General features: G+C 62.3%; 6 protein-coding genes across 6 annotated transcripts; 4 read left to right on the top strand and 2 right to left on the bottom strand.

The window, feature by feature from the left end:
* Positions 1-83: 83 nt before the first annotated feature.
* PAN0_010d4157 (uncharacterized protein) lies at positions 84-3,437 on the top strand (the record flags this gene model as incomplete). Its single annotated transcript, XM_014800611.1, has 1 exon — positions 84-3,437. The coding sequence occupies one exon, from the start codon at positions 84-86 to the stop codon at positions 3,435-3,437; it is 3,354 nt and encodes a 1,117-aa protein (XP_014656097.1).
* Positions 3,438-3,592: 155 nt separating this feature from the next.
* Positions 3,593-5,515, bottom strand: PAN0_010c4156 (Metallo-hydrolase/oxidoreductase; the record flags this gene model as incomplete). Its single annotated transcript, XM_014800610.1, has 1 exon — positions 3,593-5,515. One exon carries the CDS (start codon positions 5,513-5,515, stop codon positions 3,593-3,595), a length of 1,923 nt encoding a protein of 640 aa, XP_014656096.1.
* A 302-nt stretch (positions 5,516-5,817) lies between these two features.
* On the top strand, positions 5,818-7,791 carry PAN0_010d4155 (NAD-binding protein; the record flags this gene model as incomplete). Its single annotated transcript, XM_014800609.1, has 1 exon — positions 5,818-7,791. The coding sequence occupies one exon, from the start codon at positions 5,818-5,820 to the stop codon at positions 7,789-7,791; it is 1,974 nt and encodes a 657-aa protein (XP_014656095.1).
* A 143-nt stretch (positions 7,792-7,934) lies between these two features.
* On the bottom strand, positions 7,935-9,746 carry PAN0_010c4154 (uncharacterized protein; the record flags this gene model as incomplete). The annotated part of the gene is made up of 1 exon (XM_014800608.1): positions 7,935-9,746. One exon carries the CDS (start codon positions 9,744-9,746, stop codon positions 7,935-7,937), a length of 1,812 nt encoding a protein of 603 aa, XP_014656094.1.
* A 502-nt stretch (positions 9,747-10,248) lies between these two features.
* Positions 10,249-12,237, top strand: PAN0_010d4153 (uncharacterized protein; the record flags this gene model as incomplete). Its single annotated transcript, XM_014800607.1, has 1 exon — positions 10,249-12,237. The coding sequence occupies one exon, from the start codon at positions 10,249-10,251 to the stop codon at positions 12,235-12,237; it is 1,989 nt and encodes a 662-aa protein (XP_014656093.1).
* A 261-nt stretch (positions 12,238-12,498) lies between these two features.
* PAN0_010d4152 (uncharacterized protein) lies at positions 12,499-13,512 on the top strand (the record flags this gene model as incomplete). Its single annotated transcript, XM_014800606.1, has 1 exon — positions 12,499-13,512. The coding sequence occupies one exon, from the start codon at positions 12,499-12,501 to the stop codon at positions 13,510-13,512; it is 1,014 nt and encodes a 337-aa protein (XP_014656092.1).
* Positions 13,513-13,549: the final 37 nt, after the last annotated feature.

Here is a 13,549-nt window from a genome sequence, read left to right as displayed (position 1 = left end):
ACTGATCGGCGGTGCTTTCGCACCACTCTGCACCTCTTACTCGCAAGATCACACATAGCTCGCTCGCTCGCTCCGTTCCGACCATGCAGCCAAAAGCGATTGCACCGCATCCTGGCCCGTCGTCGAGCGCGGCTCAGCCGACCAATTACGGCCCATCCGACGCTCATAGCGCCTCCAGCTCCGTCTCTCCGCGCGCACGCTCTCCGTCCGGCACCGCCACCCCCGATCGCTCCATCGGCAACGGCCATGCTTCCGCACACGCCTCCGTCGCCAAAGCCGCTGCTGCCGGCGCCAACTCAGGGCCGAGTCGACCCGCCACGGCTGCGCTCGCCGCAAAACTCGCCAGCACACGTCAGCATGGCACCGTCGCAGACGCCGTCGCCGCCTCGCTCGGCAGCAAGCGCGAACGCAAGAGGAAGCGCATCCACTACAGCTGTGCAGAGTGCCATCGCCGCAAGCACAAGTGCGATCGTCAGACACCCTGCCAACCCTGCATCGATCGCGGCCTCGGCGACAGCTGCCGGCCCTTCGAAGACGGCGACCAGTTCGGAGACATGCGTGACAGGGTGCAGCGCCTCGAGGACATCGTCGAGGGCCTCGCCATCGCCCACGCCGAGCTCGCCAAGGAGCTCAAGGATTCCAGAGGACAGATGGCCGCCTTTGTCGAGATGATGTCGAGCGACGAGGAGCAGGAGCCGGAAAACGACGACCCTTCCACCGCCTCGCGACCCAAGCCCAAGAAGCGCAGACGCATCATCCGTCCCAGCACCGCACGAGGCATCGAACGCGAGGAGCTTTACAACTCCGAGGCGCAGGCCATCGCCGCCTCCAAGGGCGAAGTCATCGATTCCACCTCCTCAAAAGCCAACTCCGTCCGCTACGATCTCGGCGGCAATCCGCTCGAGGGTGGCCTCGCTCGCGACGGCGACAGCTGGTTCGGCGCCCTCGCCCTCCCATCCGTCAGCCGAGGCGTCATCGAGACCGAGATCAACGGAGAGCGTCTCGAGCTCGGCGCCAACTTCCCGCGCTTCCCTGCATCGGTCAAGCTGCATCGCCTCATCCACGAGGGAGGCGCTCCGGAAAACATCCTCAGCGACCTCATGAACTCGCTGCCCTCCAAAGCAGACACCGACCGTCTGCTCGACATCTACTTTCGCGACATCAACCACACCCGTCTTCCCATCCACGAAGGCACCTTCCGCCAGTCCTACGAAGAGCTCATGGACTTCCGCTGGGGCAACGCCAAGGAGGAGCGCGGCGACGATGGCGCAAGACACGTGCCCTTCCTCGCCTTCCTCTTTGCCATCCTCGCCACCGCCATGCGCTCGCTTCCCGAGGCCCTCGGATCCGAAGCCGAAGCCAAAAAGGGTGCCATTCGCCTGTACCATGCATGTCGTCGCACCATCAACATCGCTTCCACCATCCGTGTCGACCACATTGACCTGGTCCTCGCTCATCTCTTTGCCGCCCGCTTCTTGATATGCCAGCGCCAGAGCGCAGAGAGCTGGTCGCTCCTCGGAAACGCAATCCGCGCCGCACAGGCAATCGGCCTGCATCGCGACGGCAGCAAGCTCGGCCTCGATGCCATCACCACCGAGCGAAGGCGACGACTCTGGGCCATCATCTTCTACATGGACAAGACCACGAGCATCCTTCTTGGCCGGCCGCAGGCTATCCAAGAGTTTCACTGCGATACGCTCCCGCCCTCTGATGTGGACATCGATACCATGCCTCGTTCCGCTCGCCCTTACCTCCCGCGCACTCGCCCGCGTCCAAACACGCCCCCCGGCGTTTTCCTCTTCGTTGCCATCCGTCACGAGCTCACCCGGCTGACTGGTAAGATCGTCGAGCACTTCCAGAACCTCGCCAGCCCGCGCCGTTACGCCGACGTCGTGGCCCTCGACGAGGAGCTCGAGAAGTTCCGCAAGGATATCCCGGACATTTACCGAGTCGACAAGGCCCCCGACGGATCCGGACCGGACACCAACAAAGAATTTGACAGCGTCTGCCCCTGGCTTCCCTTGCACCGCTACCTGCTCAACATCGAGTACCACTACGTGCGCATCGCCTTGCACAGGCCGTACGTCTTGCGCAACTCCGAAAAGTACTCGCATTCGCGCAAGGCGGCCTTCGAGAGCGCCAAGACGGATCGACGCGTGCGACAGGAGTACCGCAAGGATGTCAAGTGGGAGCCAGAACGTGCGCGCAAGGTGCACATGGGCGGGCTTTATCGCCTCTTCAATGCCACCATGATGATCGGCATCGCACTTCTGCTCGATCCCAACGGATCGGAAGCGCCCGACTTCCTATCCTACCTGGACGAATTCATCGAGCTGCACAAGCATCGCGAAGGCGAAGCCGACCAGTGCAGCAAGCGTGAGGTCAAGATCATCGAGCTCTTCCGAGCCAAGGCACGCGATCCAACCTGGTGTGCAACCTCGGCCACGGGCGCCAGCAAACGCACGGCGGCTGGCGACGCAAAGGGAAAAGCAGACGATGGCTCGTCCAAGGCAGCGCGCTCCAAGGATGCGGCCTCGAAGCGAGGAAGCAGTCAAGACACCGGCACGGCTGGTGTAGGTACGGCTGCATTCAGCTCGGCCATGCTGCTCGGCAACGGCGGCTCCAAGAGCAATGCCTCGCAGCTGGCCCGTGCTGGCTCTGTCAACACTTCAGAAAGCACCACCCCGCCGCCGTTCGCCGGGTTGTTTGGAGGCACCGCGGGCGCGAGTGCTCCAGGTCTGGCGCTCGGCACCGTCTCGACAGGGACCACGAGCGACGCAGCCACCGATCTCGCACAGAGCATCTTCGACCAGCTTGGCGGATTCGAGCCCAGCTTTGGCATGCTCAACCCGACGCCAAACGACGCACTCAACTTCAACGCCGGTTCCGGACTCGGCTTTGGCCCCAGCCACACCTCCAACAGCATGGGCTTTGACTCGGCGGCTGGCTTCGACCTGGCGAGCTATTTCAACACGCCTCCTCCCGGGTCTGGGGGTCCCTCGCCCAGCGTGACGGCGACTGCACAGACATCGACCGCACCAACCTCGTCAGGCATGGCGCGCAGCAGTGCCAACTCGATCAACATCCCGGCCACCTCGTCCTCGGAGCAAAGCGGCATTCCGAATTTCCAGCCGAGTGCGCATCCGCATCTGCGAGCGCTCAACACGGCCGGCAATTTCAACAGCTTCGGAGTGCCCACTTCGAGCGCACCGGGCAACGGTGCCAACGGCAAGGCTGGGGATCTGAGCGCCGGCGGCGCAGCAAGCGCGACGGCAGCCCCAAGCGACTGGGGCTTACTGCCGTGGGGTGGGCTGATCGAGGCAATCGCGCAAAGCTCTCACGGCATGGATGGCCAACAGGCACAGGCATCCAACAGCACACCGGGCTCGCACACCGATATGAAGACCGAGACGCCCGACGGACACGACAGGCACTGAAGCGTGGATCGCATTGTCCATTCCAACAAAACAAAAAGAGCACATCGTGGCTTGTCCATGGTATCACCGCGAATGTTGTCATTCCGATCCTTCCGTAGGCGTTTCAGTCTGGTTCCGAGCGAAATTGTTGAGTTTGTGTGTGGCATGAGAGAAGCTCACAAGGTGAGGCTGGCGCCGTGATTGAGCGCGACAAAGGTCTTGCTGCCCGTGCGGCCCTTGGCAGACGGAGGGCCTTGGGTGGCGTCGTAGGCGCGGGCAAAGTGGACTCCGTGCTGGTGACACGCCCACTTGAGCTGGCCGAGGGTCTTGAGCACCTCTTCCGGGCCCGAAATGAAAGTGCCCCAGTGGATGGCCATGCACACCGCATCCGCGGGCGAAGAACCGCTCGCAACGCCCGCCGAGGTCATCTTGTCAAAGATGCCGACCGCATCCCAGGGCGGCATATGGTTGGCGGCCGTGAGCCCGGCCGAGAGACGCGGGAAGGGCGAGATGGAGTCGGGCAGCGGCACGTAGGAGCGTAAAAATGAGATGGTGGCGCCCACCGAGATCGGCAGCATAAAGAAGTTGGGCGCTCCGAGACGTACCACGATCTCTTCGAACGCGGGACAGGCCGGATACTCTTCGTCGTCGTTGGGCACCTGCAGACGCATGCCGCCTCGGTAGGTGGGTGCCTGCACCTGTTCTGCAAGCGTCGAGCCGCCGTCGCTCGCTTCCGAGGTTGGCGTGGCCAGGGGAACATCCTCCTCTGTCGGGCGCGGTGGTGCCGGTGGGAAAGCGCGGCCGTGGAATTGGCAGCCTGTGTCGCCGCCAAAGAATGCCCGGATCGGGTGTGATGCGCCATCGGCGCCAGGATGCTCAACAAACCACGACGACCACAGCGCACAGTTGGCATCCACGCCGTACCGCCCAGATCCGTGCTGAGCGGGTGTGCAGACGATTCGCAGCTGCTTGCCAGTCGAGCCAGGTTGGGAGAGAAGGATCTCGTCCCACCAATCCAGCTCCGAGACTCTGTCTGGGAGGATGGAGAGGTTGGAAGTGGTGGCAGCGTTTGTCACTGAAGACGGTGCTAGTGTCCAAGACGAAGAGGACGAGGTTGTGGATGCTGTTTCTGGCTCTGCCTGCTCGAACGTGCTGGCACCCACGAACCAATCTTTGTTTCCGAGGGGCACGATGAAGCGGATGCGGCCCTTGTTGGCAGCCCAGAGCTCCTTGATGGTGTCGTAGTCGAGATGGTCGTAGTGGTTGTGCGAGATGACGACCAGGTCGATGGGAGGGAGGCTGGAGATGGCGCATGGAGCAGCATAGGAGCGAATGGGGCCTGCGAGTTGGATGGGCGAGCATCTCTGCGAAAAGATGGGATCAAAGAGGATGCGGATGGGCTCTTGCTTTGGCTCGAGTGGAGCGAGCTGGAGAAGGACGCCGGCGTGTCCGAGCCAGGTGGCCTTGAGCTTGTCTTTGGTGTGGTCGAAGTCAAACGACGGTTCGTGTACAGAGAGGAGTTGCTTGGAAGCGATTTTGATCTTCTCGGATCGGGTATACTGGGTCGCACTAATGGTGCGTGTGTCAAGAGAGCTGGATGGGGGCTGTCTGTCTCCATCCTGGTCGGGGGTGCCAGGGCGACTGTCTTGGTAAGGGGCTTCGGACTCGACGTGCTCCAGATCGGTGCGTGGGTTGCGGGCTACGTCGGCATCCTGCAGTGCATAGTCGATGGCTGGATCCTGATCCTCTCCCCACTCCAGTCCTTGCCATACTTCTGCGAGAGAAGGCTTGTGCCAGCTTGGCCATGGATTGCGAAAGCCGATGCGGACGACTTTGGCCGAGTCTACGAGGGCGATGGAGTTGGGCAAGCAGGTGAGATTGGAATCGTACGAGTCATTTTGTATCTGAGCCGACTGGGCCGACTCTGCATCCTGTTGCGCTGCAGACGAGGTGGGCTGCGCGTTCCAGTGGGGGAGGTAGGAGGAGAAAGTGGTGCCTGGGGCGGGCGCGAGGACGTGGTGGCTTGGAGGCAGGCCATCCTTGGGGACATGTGGTCTGAACTCGGCGGCCAAAGGCGCGTCCGCAGAAGTTGCCTCCATCTATTGATGCGAGCGGGACAGGCTGGCTGTCTACCAGGCTGTTACTGACCGAGGAGAGATGGTGGTGCAGCGTTTGCCTTTGTTGTACGTTCAGGCGAGGTTCATAGTCCTCGGGCGCTGGGATGGCGGTCCGACCGGCATCAGCTGGAGTGGAGGTGCGGCTGCATATGCGAGATGCAGTCGCGCATCCTTGGCTGCGTTCTGCCGCCTCTTTCTCCAGTTTTTGAGACCGCAATTTCGAGCGTCGCATCATTTTTCTTTCTCGAACGTGAATCGCAAAGCAAACAGGAACGAAGGCCGCGATGGGCTCAAGCCAATCCGTGTGGACCCTGGATGCGGTTCGGTTTGCTCGCTCGAACACGACTGCAACTGCAACTGCAACCGTCAAGGCGAAGATCCATCCGGGGCATGCTCTCGCCCTCATGAGCAGCGCAATGGATCGCCCGACCGAGGTTGGCGACATTGCCAACCATCATCCAGAGGCGCCCGATCATCATGTGCCGCTTGATCATCTGCGCTCTCTCTACTATCGCCCGGCTCTAGGATCGGGTATCCTGATGCCCTCGTCCGAGTTGACACTCGATCCGTCGGACCGCCTTTCGGATCGCCCGAACCAAGATGCAGCCTCCTCTCACGCTTCTACAGCGAGTCGGCGCGAGTCGACCTCGTCACCCTGGCAGAGTCACACACGCACCGACAGCAACGCAAGCCGGATCGCAAGAGCTGCTGCTGCCTCGTCCTTCTGGAGCCCAAACGTCGCCAACTCGCATCCCGGCTCCCACGCCAGCATTCTAGCGCAAGCGCAAGCACAGGCACATACGCAGGCCCACTCGTCACCCGCGTCTCAGGGGTCGCCCGCGCTCTCGCAACTGACGCTCAAGGAGCTCGGAGTGACGTCGGCTTTTCCGCTGCCATCTTCCGTTCAGCCACGCCAGCTGAGCTACATCCACGCGGCACCAGGCTCGAGGGCTTCGTCATACGGCTTGGGTATCGGCCGAATGGATGCACATCATGGCCTGCTCAATGGCGCATCATCGTCTTACGGCTACCTGCCCACGCGCGTGCTGCCCGTCGAGGAGAAGAAGAGGATCCTCGTCACAGGCGGGGCAGGCTTTGTCGGATCTCACCTGGTGGATCGCCTCATGCTCATGGGCCACGAGGTGCTCGTCATCGACAACTTCTATACCGGTCAGAAGTCCAACGTCTCTCAGTGGGTTGGTCATCCCAACTTTGAGCTTATTCGTCACGACGTCGTCGAGCCCTTGGTCATCGAGGTCGACCAGATCTACCACCTCGCCTGCCCCGCCAGCCCCATCTCCTACCAGGCCAACCAGATCAAGACCATCAAGACCAACTTTCTCGGTACGCTCAACGCGCTTGGTCTTGCCAAGCGCACCAAGGCTCGCTTCCTTCTCGCCAGCACCTCGGAGGTCTATGGCGACCCAGACGTCCACCCGCAGCCCGAGACCTACAACGGAAACGTCAACCCTGTCGGTCCACGCGCATGCTACGACGAGGGCAAGCGCGTCGCCGAGACACTCACCTATGGCTATTACTACCAGGATGGCGTTGACGTTCGGGTGGCTCGCATCTTCAATACGTACGGACCGCGCATGCATCCGCACGACGGCAGAGTCGTCAGCAATCTCATCCTGCAGGCCCTGCGTGGCGAGCCGCTCACTGTGTTCGGAGACGGTACCCAGACGCGAAGCTTCATGTTCATCCATGATCTCATCGACGGGTTAATATCGCTCATGAACGTCGAGTCATTGCCGGCGGACGATGCACCACCGTCCCGTGCGACACCGGACGCTTCGGCAGTCGATATCATGACTGAAGCGCCCGACTCCATCATCCCTACCCGCTCCACCGTCGCGACCCCTGCCGCTGATGAAACCATCACCGCCGCTTCGACCCCTGCTCTTGGCGACAGCTACTTTGACCCGACGCATGTTCATCGCTTCGACGTGCATACACCCGTCAATCTGGGCAATCCGGCGGAATTCACCATTATGGAGCTCGCCCATCTTGTCCAAGTGTGCGTGCACAAGGTCAAGGCGCAAGACACGCATGCCTCTGCGCTCGCTCCGGGCGAACAAGAGGCCAAATCCGAAATCCGCTTCTTCGCCATGCCCAAAGACGATCCCAAGCAGCGCAAGCCCGACATCACACGCGCCACGGGCCTCCTAGACTGGCATCCGCGCTGGAAGCTCCAGGACGGCCTCGAAGAAATGACTCGGTGGTACTGGGAACGCATCAAGGAAGGTTCCCTTTGAACTGTGACGATCTGCCAATGCTGCAATCTCATAGACAGTCATTGACCGCCATCCCCCTCGTCTGCTCAAGTCTTCATCGCGGTCTATGCGAGCAGTGAGATACGATGTGATGAGGATTGACATTACGACATAGCGATGCGGCCTCAGTAGCCGGTGGGGCCCTGGATGTCGTAGCGCTTTCCTCGGACGGCCCAGATGCCCCAGTTGGCCTTGACGGCGACGCGCGGGTCAAAGTCGGCCACCGCCCACTGCTGCGACGCAAACGGGTTCTCACCGGGCGTGACGAGCCAGTCGAACTCGCCGCGCACGCCGTCGACGCTCTCAAACGCCAGCACGTCGCGCTCCACATCAGCGGGCGAGAAGCCCGTGGCGATGAGCGCACAGCGCGTCGAGAGGATCTGACCGATGGCACGCGCCCACTCGCGCTGAGCCTGCACCACTGGTGCCGCAGTCAGCGCCGTGAATGTGTGTCCGTCCGCAGACGCTAGCACAGGCGCAGGCTCTTCCGAAGGCACATCTCCGCCCTCGGGCGACGATGTCGCATCCACCGTGTACGCCGCTCGGCTCGGCGAAGCGGCAGCATCGGGAACTGCACCCGAGGCGCCGGTCTGCTGCTGCTGTTCGGCGATCTGCGCCTTGGCCAGCTCCACGGCGTCATCGGCCGCCTTCTGCGCCGATGCCTCGGTGGACTCGGCGCTCTCAGCGCCAGCAGCATGGTAGGTGCTCTTGGCACGCGCAAAGTGCGCTTCGTGGTCACGTTCGTCCTGTCGTGCCTGGTCGGCCTCCTCGACGGCGATCTGCGAGGGGAATCCAAAGCCAGGGCTGAACGCAAAGAAGACGTCGGTGTAGGCGTCAAAGGGCTCGAGCTGGGCGTGCACGTCTTCGTACTTGGACTGGATGGTGGTGACGGTGAGACCCTCAGAGACAACGACGGTGCGCGAAGGAACGCCGTAGTTTGAAGTTCGTACACGGCCCTTGTGCATCGAGATGCCTCCGGATCCCGGAGCGGCGCGATCCTGCATCTGCACCTGCTTGTCGGTGGGGATGTGCGCCTCGGGGCCGATGAGGAAGAGGTGGAAGGGGACGCCGGGGAACATGTAAGTCAGCTGGTCCCACACGGCCGGAGGCAGCGTCGACTCTGCTCGTGCACCGACGACAAAGATTCGCATCTTGTCAAGGGAAGGCTTGTCGCCTGCCTTGGGGTGAAGGGTCTGACGCAGGGCGATCATGCTGCGAAGGCCCTCGTGCGTGAGTCTGCGCGACTTTTTGGTGAAGGGGCTGTTCTCGTGGATGACGGCGCCCATGGTGGTGGGGAAGGTGAGGAGCTTGCTGACATGGCGTCGGCTGCGATCCGACTCTATTGAGTTGAAGTTGCGCGTGTAGAAGAAGACGTCCCAGTTGGACATGTTGATGGTCTCCTCGAAGCCTTGCGGGCCAGGCAGCTTGAATTCGGACATCTCACGGCCGCTGCGGAGGTCGTGCTCGTCTTCGTTGGCCTCGCGCAGACGCGCAACGTACTTGCCGTGCTCGGTGTCTTCGGCCCACTCCTTCTCGCTATAGTGCGTGGGCCACCCGCAGTCGGGGCACTCAAAGTTGACCAGACGTCTGACCTTGTACTTGGACATGCTGACGGGGCAGGGTGCCAGCGAGCGGATGCGCTCTCCGCGCGCGCGGATCGAGGGGATGGGCGACTTGGAGAAAGGGTGGAAGAGATCATCCTGGGCGAGTAGGGGTTTCTTGGCGGCGCGCGGAGGAAGGGCGAAGGGATCGTTCTTCTTGCTCTTCTTACCTCCAAAGAGCGAGAAGCCGAACAGGCCTCGTCGTTGGCCCAGATATGTGGGAGCGGTAGCGAGCTGACTCGAGAGGGCGGCGCCACACGAAGTGTGCAGAGCTGGCGCAGCCATGGGCCGGCTCGAAGCCGAACGAAGGGCAGCCTGTGGAAGCGACGCTCGCATGGTGCCGATTGGTACGCTGAGCAGGAGGCTCGCCGTGGTCTGATGGCAGTGACGTTCGCAGTGAAGGCCAAGGAAGCTGGACGTGAACAAGACGATTGGCGATGTTCGGCTGACCCGAGAAAATGCGAGAGGTGGAGAAATTGCCATGCAGTTGGAAGCCACTGCCCGTCGGCAGGATTTTCGGATCACCTCAGCGTTCCCATCGGAGGGCATCGTATTTAATCGCAATCGGAACAGCTGCACCCTCGGCTGCCCGATGCGCCAAGACATCGGAATCCCAAGGAAATCAGGGCCTGGCGGTGCTGTTGCTCTTGCCTCGTGGGAGGCGGGGCGAACGGACCAGCCGACGCCGTGGAGGGCGGCTATCGCGACGACTCGCCTGGCTCGGCCGGCCCATCCGCGCTGATCCAGGCAACCATCACAACTGCGGCGTCGTTCCGACCGCACACTCTCTCATCATCATCTGGAGCTTCGCAAGTGTCCGTTCGGAAGTGCTGCGGATATGGACCATGCGGTGGTGCAGAGGTGGCTGCGCAGCGTGCTCGGTCCGTACAACGATCGCGACCGCGTATACGCCGACGTGGATCGAGCGCTGATCGCGGTATCATCGCTCTCGCCCAAGACTGAGGTCTTCACTTTCAACGATGGTCGCACGCAGCTGCTGCTCACGCTCGAGGGCACGGTCCCTGTGGAGTTCCGCACCACCACCTACAACATCCCCGTCGCTTACTGGATTCCCCGAGACTATCCACGAGAGCCACCTATGGCATTTGTGGCGCCCACGCCAGACATGGCCATCCGCAAAGGACCCAACGTGGATCCCAGCGGCCAGATCGGAGGCAACTACATCGCGAGGTGGAGAAGCAAGCCCGAGGCATGTAATCTGCTCGACCTGATTCACGACTGCCAGCACATGTTTGGCCGCGAGCCGCCCGTGTATGCGAAGCCGAAGCCAACGCCGGTGTATGCTACCGCTGCCTCGTCGCAGCAGCGATCGCAGCCATCCACGCCGCAACAGGGTTCCAGCGCCAACCCCCTCGCACAGCCCCCAGGACCGTCGCTGCCGGCGTCTCCAAGATCGCCTCAGGTTGTCGGATCCCCGTCCTTGGAGGCGAGACAAAGGCCGCCTCCGCCGCCACCAGGGCCTGGCTCCGCTCACCACGATCACCCACAAGGCAGTTCCACGCCACAGCGTCCGCCCAAGCCCTCGTCGTCCATGGGCTTCGACCGAAGCGGGTTTCACAGCCCACGAAGTTCGAGCTCGCACTTTGATCCTCACCAGTCGCCAGCGCCACTTCCTGCGCTTCAAATTCAGTCACCACACACCTTCGGTCATCCGCCCGGCGCCGGGTCCGATGTGAATAGGCGCGCATCGGGCGGCGCGTACGGTCCAGGCGCGCACCAAGCGCCCTTTGGTGCGCCATCGCCGCAAGCCCACTTCGCACCCGCGGACCGGACGCAAACGCGAATCGAATCGAGCCATTCGCCGGTATCGCCCTCCCATAGGCCAGCATACGCCGATGGTCGTCCGTACGCTTATGGACATCAGTCGACCCCGCAACAGCATCCGCCAACGCGTGCACAAACGTATCCCTATCCGACGCAAGAGCCCCACCCAAGCCACACGCAGTATGGCAACGAGGCCGCTCAGGCAGGTGGGAGACAGCCGGCTTACAGTGGAGCACCTGGTGCTCAGAGCTATGCACAGCCAGGTCTGCCTCCGGCCAACGGAGGCGGACCGCCGCCGGTGCCTGGGCCTCATCCGTATGCATCTGGGAGCGTGTCTCAGGCGCCGAATCCAGCAGCGGTAGCAGTCGCCGATCGAAACGGCGTGCCGGCGCGACCGACCGCTGCGCCTAGACCGAAGAGCGTCAATCTGCTCGACGACGAGGACTCGGCGCTCGGAATCTCCGACACCCGCGGACAGGCCAACGGATTCGCCTCTGCGGGTGGGCCGACGTCGGCTGGCTCATCGGCCCCACCGCCGCCGCGGCCCATCAACCCGGAGCTGCTGGCGCTGCATGAGCGCGTCTACTCCAAGATCGACCAGCGACTCGTTACGCTCTCGTCGACGCTGCAAGCATCCAACCAGCGACTTGAGGTGCTTTCGAGCGATCTGGACCGCGGGTTGCCCGCGATCGAGGACGAAATGTCACGTCTCAAGGCGGTGCGAGACGTGTGCAAGATCACAGGTGACCGGCTGCAGGGCTCGGTCGACGAGATCACCGAGTCCGTCCGCTCCATCCACGCCAGAGACGATCCGGACCCGGACAGCATGGTCTTGGCTACGAGCATCGTGGGCAATCAGCTCGTCGATCTGGTCGCCGAAGACAATGCTATCGAGGACACGCTCTATCACTTGGGCAGGGCGCTCAATGCCGAGCGCATCGACCTCGATCGATTCCTCAAGCAAACCAGGATGCTCGCCAGGGAGCAGTTCATGAAGCGCGCCCTGGCGCACAAGATCAGTGAAGGTATGGGATGGTCGTGATTGCTAGCTGATCACACGTCGCAATTGCAAGCTTGAGCACACACTGGGATGTTTTGGGAGTGTGGTGCTGCGTGGATGGCCGAGTGTCAGCGGTGTGACTTTACGCCAGACGCGTTCGTGTTGGTGTGGAGGCATTTTCGCTGCGTGAGAGCAAGGGTCCGATGCTGCGCGCGGTTGGCAACTGCAATTTGGGCGTGACCTGGCTCGCCTTCTTCCCCCTTACTCTCATCGACGCCCGCTGCTACCCAGAGCTCCGTCAGCATGAGCAGTCCACTCAAGCGCAAGCGCTCTGCGGCATCATCGAGTCGTGATCCTTCTGCATCGCATGGCGCTGCACGAGCTGGTCAAGGACAGTTGTCGGTACCTGCGTTGGCAGACGGGCCAGCTCCAACGCGCGCCGAGCTCGAAAGATGTGTGGGCAGGCTAAGTGCTACGATGCTGCAACTCGAAGCACTTGTCCACCGGCTTCCAGATACTTCGCCGCGCGCTGTCCTCTCCGAAGTCTCGGCGCCAGCACAATCCTTTTCGACCCAGCCAGCTGAAGCCAACTCCGATTCGCGCAAGGCGCCAGAGCAGTCGTGCTCAAGCTGTGCCGCCCTTCAACAGCGCGTTCGGGAGCTTGAGGCCAGGGAAGCAGCGCACAAGAAGGAGAAAGAGGCGTGGGCTGCGTTCAAGCAGTGGTGGCTGCGATCGCTCGCCAAGAAGGAGCGCACCAATCACCAGCGCTCTCCAAAGTCTTCTCCAATCGCCGCTGTCTTGGGCAAATCAAGCTCTCCGCGACGACAGCGGACGAGCACACTCAGTGCGTTCAACAAACTCGACCCAGCAAGTCGCGAAATCTGGATCCAGGCTGGCATCGTAGACGGCCCCTCTTCCTCAAGCCAACTTGACGCCAATATCAGCGAGCCTAGTCCGGGCCCAAGCGCGCCGGAAGCCCCTGTGGTTGGTGGTGAGAGCGGACCTAGCGAGCCCATCCTACCCATCGCAGGTGCACGGCGCGATGTCGGATGGGTCGATTCGACGCCTGTGCGATCGCGCATCCAGCGCCGCACCATGATCGCTCACGACTGTCCCGACTGCGCCTCGTTCTACTCGCACCTCAACGAGCTACGCCCCAACAACCCCGGCGACGCAGAGAAAAACGCTTGCTCCCGTCACCGCACCACCCATGCACGTCAAGCGACCCCAGAGGGATACTGGAATATCGGCTTCCCCACCACACAGGATGCCGAGCTCATCAACGACTCGGCCCGCAAAGCTCGTCCGCCACGCTGAATCGCACGCTCACACGCCCCACTGCAACACACCCGGT

The sequence above is a fragment of the Moesziomyces antarcticus genome, assembly GCF_000747765.1.
Source record: "Moesziomyces antarcticus DNA, scaffold: scaffold_v10010, strain JCM 10317, whole genome shotgun sequence".
In the NCBI taxonomy this organism is placed as follows: Eukaryota; Fungi; Basidiomycota; class Ustilaginomycetes; order Ustilaginales; family Ustilaginaceae; genus Moesziomyces; species Moesziomyces antarcticus.
This window is presented reverse-complemented; position numbering and strand designations above follow the sequence as displayed.